Genomic DNA, 7,061 nt, shown 5'->3' on the forward strand with positions numbered 1-7,061 from the left:
TATATATATATATACTGCTCAAAAAAATAAAGGGAACACAACATAAGACATCCTAGATCTGAATGAATGAAATATTCCTATTAATTACCTTGTTCATTACATAGTTGAATGTCTTATTTTCCCTTGTGTTCCCTTTATTTTTTTGAGCAGTGTATATCCACAAGACAGTGGCGACTGTATCTTTGGTGCAGCGCAGACGTTGAACTACGTGCACCAAACATTAACTCGACAAACGCGAACACGCACTATAACACATTTTTAGGCACACAACTCGGAGAGAGGGGCCGCTGCGTTCATTCGTACCGCCATCAAGAAGCTGTCTTAAATGCAAAAGAGTGAGAGGAACATATTTCTGAGCATTTAAAGCATTTAAAATTTAATAAAACAGCTGCATATGATGCAAGATTTAATCGCAACCTATTGACGATATATAATGTCGGGCTGCCATATGGATTTGTTGAAATTGGATTTCTGTTGAAACAATGCTTTTATAGGGAATTTTTCCTTCTGAGACATGGTTATAGCCAACTTTAATAACAAGTGTGAGCTTCTCTCAGCAGTTAACCAACACATGTTATGTTTGACATGTGCCAGCTCACACCACAAAAGAACAAAAGAATGTACACTGATCAGCTATAACATTATGACCACTGGCAGGTGAAGTGAATAACACTGACTATCTTGACTTGGTTGACGGGGAGGGGTCAAGATGGCGTCGCTGGGTTTGGCCTGCCGCCTGCTCTTCTTATGTGCTTGCTATTTTGGTATACTTGAGGTGGCCTGTGTCTCCCCTACCTTGGTATATGATCGCTTGTCCTTCCTAGCAATATGTAATTCTATGTTTAGTTGCTCAAACATTTACCGAAGCTATTCGAGCGACCACCACCACTAGCATCCATACCTCAGTTTCTTCAATGTCTGGATGGCCCCCTCCCAGGCAGACCTCGTCGATTGCGACGCGGCAGAAGAGCTGGCCTCCATGTCAGATTGAAGTCCTTTTTAAAGACATCGATACTGACTGACCACCTCTTGGAGCATGGCGACTACAACCCTGGCTGGACTGTGGTCCATAGCTACTGCTTCCTTCAACGGGTTGACCCAGATGTCGATTCCCCTTGCCCCCATTGCCAATTGGTGAGGCGATCGGATCTTTTGATCTCACTCAGTCAGTACTATGCCCCACTGATCAACGTGGGGCCATGTTAGACTTCGTTATCTCTCGAGGCCTATCCCTATGTATCAAAGATGTATCAGACTTGGCCATCTCTGATCACTTTGCAATTCGCTTTGAAGTCCAGACACCGACAAATGTAATCAGACCTACGGCTCCCTGTCAGCGCCGTAGGATTATTATTTCCTCAACTATCTTGGATTTCACGGATGCCTTTTTAGCCTCCGAGTTTTATCTGTCAGAAGCCCAAAACCCTCCTGTATGTCCGGATGCCTTTCGTTCTTCCCTGAACTCTACCTGCGCCTGGATTATGGACTCTGTTGCTCCCTTTAGGAGGAGGAGGGCAAGAAACACCCCTGACCCTTGGATGAATGACACCACCCATGCCCTGCGGAGACTCTGCAGGCAGGCGGAATGTAAATGGAAAAAGGATGGCCTGCACGTCTCCCTAGGCTGCTTAAGAGACAGCCTCCGCTCATATCAGGAGGCTATAAAAAATGCTAAAATTCAATATTTATCGAACATTATATTGAATAATAGCCAGCATCCAAGAGTCCTTTTTAAAACCATTGATTCAGTTATTAACCCTGCTGGCACTGGGCCCATTGAGGGATCGGTTCTGCACTGTAATGAATTTCAGAGATATTTTATTGATAAAGTTAGGACAATCACGCAAAATATTCTTAAACCACACCATATGCACCACCTGTATCTCAGTTATTGCAGATGCTAGACTCTTTCACTCCAATTTCTTTGTCCCAGCTTAAAAAATGTTTACTACAGTTATTGACATGGTGGGTCCCTTCCTGGTCAATTTCATAAATTGTTGCTTGAAGATGGGTGTGGTCCCTACTGCCCTTAAGCATGCGGTAGTGAGACAACTCCTTAAAAAACCTAACCTTGACCCTTCCCTAGTCTCCAACTTTTGCCCTCTCTCTCTTTTGCCTTTTGTATCTAAGATCATGGAAAAAATTGTCCTTACCCAGCTGCAGTCTCATTTAGACTGCCTGGATATGGCTGACAAGTTCCAATCAGGATTTAAGCCCCGCCATAGCACGGAGTCTGCACTTCTAAAGGTCCATAACGATGTTACCATGGCCCTTGATGCCAAATGTTCTGTTATGATGGTCCTTTTAAATTTATCAGCAGCTTTTGACGCTGTCGACCATGCGATTTTAATTTCTAAACTTGAACATCTCGCTGGTCTGAGAGGTTCGGCTCTAAATTGGTTCATTTCTTTTTTAACAAACAGAACCTTTTCGGTTATCATTGATGGCTTTTCCTCCGACATAGCCCCTCTTACCTCAGGCGGTCCACAAGGTTCGATCCTGGCGCCATTACTGTTCTCCCTATATGTGCTGACACTGGCTTCAATTATATCAAGTTACAATGTTCATTTTTATTTTTATGCTGATGATATTTAGATTTACATGCCTCTGATTCAATCCGACTTGAATGCACTAGCCCCATTACAGAATTGCATTCGAGATATTAAGAAATGGTTAGCCCAGAATTTCTTTCATTTAAATGAAAGTAAAACTGAATTTATGTTCATCAGCCATGATCCAACTGTAGTTCTACCTAGCTCAGATGTCTCACTACTTTCACTCAAAGATTCTGTTAAAAAACTTGGAGTAATATTCGACAGCAGATTCAGCTTCGATAAGCAGATTAGTACCATAGTTAGGACCAGCTTCTTCCACTTAGTGAAGGTTAAGCCTTTTCTATCGCGTTCAGATTTAGAAAAAGCTATTCACGCTTTCTTTCACGTTGCGCCTGGACTACTGTAATGTCCTGTATGCTGGTCTGTCTCAGCCACTGGCTCGGAAGTTGCAACTGGTCCAAAATGCTGCGGCTAGGCTGCTGTCAAACACCCCCAAATATGCCCATATTACCCCTGTTCTCCATTCACTACACTAGTTGCCAGTACAGTGGAGAGTGAAGTTCAAGGTGCTGCTATTTGTGTTTAAGGCTATCCACCGCCTCGCTCCGTCGTACCTTTCAGACCTGTTGTCCATTTATGCTCCATGCAGAGCTCTGCGATCCACAGGGCACTTGGCCCTGGTGGTCCCACAGTCGCAATATAAGAAATGGGGCAACCGTTCTTTAGCTGTGTATGGCCCCAGACTTTGGAATTCTCTACTGCAAGAGTTACGGTGAATAACTGAATTAGCGGTTTTTAAATCAATTTTAAAAACCTCACCTTTTTAAACAGGTGTTTGATATGGAATTTGCTTTTATTTGCCCATAGAGATGTTCTTTTTGTTATGTTTTGTATAAGAATGTTTTAGCATTTTATTCTGCTAGGTTCTACTGTTTTTGTATGGCTTTTTTGGGCTATTTTAGCTTCATTGTACATTGCACTTTGTGCTCCTGGGAGTTGTAAAGGGCTATATAAATAAAGGTTATTATTATTATTATTATCTGTTACAGTGGCACCTGTCAATGTGTGGGGTATATTAGGCAGCAAGTCAACATTCAGTCCTCAAAGTTGTGGTGTTGGACGCAGGAAAAATGGGCAAGTGTAAGGATCTGAATGACTTTGACAAGGGCCAAGCTGTGATGGTGAGATGACTGGATAAGAATAATCACCTTTATTGGCCAAGTATGTTACACACAAGGAATTTGTTTTCGGTACAAAACCGAGGCAGCCATCTGGGTCAGAGCATCTCCCACACTGTAGGTCTTGGCAGGTGTTCTTGGTCTGCAGTGGTTAGTAGCTACCAACAGTGTCTAAGGAAGGATAAATGGTGAACTGGAGACAGGGTCATGAATGCCCACAGCTCACTGATGATGAGGTTGACCTACTGTAGATTAAACTTTTAATTTCCATTTGTACTTTACAAAATATAAAAATTTATTTGAATTTTTGTTAAAATGGTTGAAAATGAGAAATACTGTCCATTGGTCTCTATGAAGAGAAAGAGTCAGGGGCTGTAGTGGTGATATCACACCTAGTGGTGAGGCTGTTGAATTTGTCTAAACAATTCTCTCTAACTCATCCTCACGACCACAGTTTTTACTCCTTTTACATACGTTTTTCACTGAATTCTAGACACATCTGTGCTCTTCCTGACAGTAGAAATGTGGAAGGAAATGGATTCACAGAAGATGCACAGTGAGTTGCAGAGTGACACGAGTGCCAACTCCCGACTCCTATGTAAACAGTATTAGGCAGGTGGTCATAATGTTATGGCTGATTGGTGTATATTTATGATTCCTCTGTACTGGCTGACAAAAATTTAAATAAAATAAAAACAGAGTCTCAGTTGTCTGACGGGCTTCTCAACTAATGATTCAAATAGTTGACTTTCAGGGGGCAGTCCTAGTGTATAGCATGTAGAAAAAAATCACAATAAAAACCTCATTGAAGTGAACATCCTGCATCCCCACATCCTCCATCATAGCCGCCTCCTCATCAGTGTTTGGAGTGATGACACGGAAAACTGAGCAGCCCTGCCTGAACATACCTAACATACAGTGTGCAAGCAGAGGGATGCAGAGCAAACATGAGTGAATGAAATACAAGTACAAATAATCTGACTTTTAACAATGTAAATGTTGACAAAACATGAAAAATATTTCGTGTTACAATATGTCATAACCACATAAAAGGTGAAAACAGAAATTTCCACAATTACAACAACAAAAAAAAAGAATGTCTATAATGTTGTTTTTTGTTTTGTTTGGATCTGAGGGGAGTTTGGCACACTCAGACCTGACAATGAACTGTTTACTTTCATAAAAATCTGTCACATCACACAAGATGGGGGATCATATCTAGTAAATGTAGTGTTGGAGTATTTTTAACTCAGGAAGGTACAGATGACTGCTGGACAAGTGTCCAGGTGACAGACGAATGTCTGTGTTCCTCTGTGCACAGTACCAGTCAAAGGTTTGGACACACTTTCCCATTCAATTTAATGGAAAAGTGTATATGTGTAGGTATGTGTGAAACATGGCAAAATATAAAGGCTAACTTTATTTTTCCCAGTTTACAAACCAAGCAGTGTAGGAAGTAATTAAAAATGTAAAAAGGCAGAAAATATTTTAGATCATCCTCCACCTAAATATCAGGTAAATCACTTTATTTTTCTAATCCTTGGTGGTATTTATTCACTGTATTATAGTTGCATTAAAGAGTCTTGACACTCTTAGTTTTGATATGTGGAAGATAGGGCTGTCACAATATCAGATTTTCACTAGGCAATTATCATGGCGAAAAAAAATTCATGGTAACAATATCACAATATCTACAGAAAATCTGAAAAAACAAAATAATGCAATCAGTCAAATTCATCTTTAACTTTACTGTGTATACTGTCTGTCTTGTAGGGTAGTACCTACCAAGCTAGTTACTTGCTTGGTGGTCTTCTTCCTTTGTCCTCACTGGGTGGTAACCAGTGTTCAACTGCTATACCACCACCTATTTGGTTGTAATGTCAATCACGCAATTACTGGCTGTGGATTATTTAAGATAATACGCACAGGTACACACAGTCCTGAGGAAGATCAACCCCCGCAAAGTGGCAGGACCGGACAACATCCCTGGGAGGGCTCTCAGGGCATGTGCCAGCGAGCTGGCTGATGTTTTAACCACCATCTTCAACCTCTCCCTCAGCCTGAGCATCGTTCCCACCTGCTTTGAGACCACAACCATCATCCCCCTTCCCAAGAAGAGCCCGGTCACCTGCCTGAACGACTACAGGCCAGTGGCACTCACCCCAATCATTATGAAGTGTTTTGAGAGAGTGGTGCTGGCCCACATTACCTACTTTTCCCCTTATCGTTAAATGAAGCAGACATCTGAGTGATCCAGCAAGTGTAGCCTAAAGTTTGACCTACTTGTGTGAAACTGACCCAAATCCAAACATAATTTCTGAATTTCTGTCCAGATACTAGTGGGTCCTGTCAGACTCAGTTCAGGTGTCCACACCCTAGTCCGTCCCCGCCAGAAAATGTTGATATTACTCAGCCTTAGAAAACAGCCGTTTTAAGGGTAAAGTCCACCAATGAGTAGCGCAGAGTTTTACATAAATGCTTTTTCTCTAATAAATAGTCTTGGTGTAAAAATTAAAACAAGGTAGAGCCAGCAGAAAACAGTCATGTAAAATGACCTGATGAAAAAACACTTGTCCGTTTGTATTTGCTTTGTGCAGGAGGTCAGTTGCTACCTGCCATATTCCCAGAGGAATGATTAGATTTCTCATTATCTGATTCCCTGACCCCACACACATGCTCACACACACCTACCCTGTCCCTATCGCCGCCCTCTGAAAATCCAGGGTACTCATTCCTTTCACATCTCTATTTTCTTTTCTGTGGTGCTTTTTATTTTTGCACGTGTTCAAGCAGATTGCCTAACACGTTTATGTATCCTTGGAGCATAAACAAACATTCTTCAAGAGAATCAAATGTAATGACTCAAAGCTGGTCAGATTCCACGCTTTTGGTCAAAACTGTATGAGACTCTTTGTTGTGGTCGAGCTATGTGAATACAGCATGGAAGCCAAACATGAACACTACAAACCCCTTGAAATCAGAACACAGGCACGTCAGGGTTTCGCAATTTAAAAAAACATTTTTTAATGAGAATTGAGAGCATCTTGACCAGCTGCATCACTGTCTGTCTGGATATGGCAGAACTACTGTATGGACCGCAAGCACCTGCAGAGAGTGGTAAGGACTGCGGAGAAGATCACTATGACTCCACTGCCCTCTCTGCAGAGCATTTACCACCGCAGGGTGCATAGGAAAGCTACCTCCATCCTCAAAGATCCCACCCACCCCCAGCACGGACTGTTCACCTCCCTACCCTCTGGCCGGAGGTTCAGAAGTGTGAAATGCAGGACCAGTAGACTGAAAAACTCTTTCTTTCCCTCTGCCATCA

The 7,061-nt window shown here is 42.0% G+C and overlaps 1 protein-coding gene across 1 annotated transcript in view; it reads right to left on the reverse strand.

Annotated features, from left to right (window-relative positions):
• Positions 1 to 7,061, reverse strand: part of LOC109951536 (dedicator of cytokinesis protein 9-like) — a 56,745-nt gene that overhangs the window by 32,683 nt on the left and 17,001 nt on the right. The window contains 1 exon segment of the mRNA XM_020586105.1: positions 4,535 to 4,641. Coding sequence (XP_020441761.1) covers positions 4,535 to 4,641 — 107 coding nt within the window.

This window comes from Monopterus albus, unplaced genomic scaffold (assembly GCF_001952655.1).
Source record: "Monopterus albus unplaced genomic scaffold, M_albus_1.0 scaffold394.1, whole genome shotgun sequence".
Classification (NCBI taxonomy): Eukaryota; Metazoa; Chordata; class Actinopteri; order Synbranchiformes; family Synbranchidae; genus Monopterus; species Monopterus albus.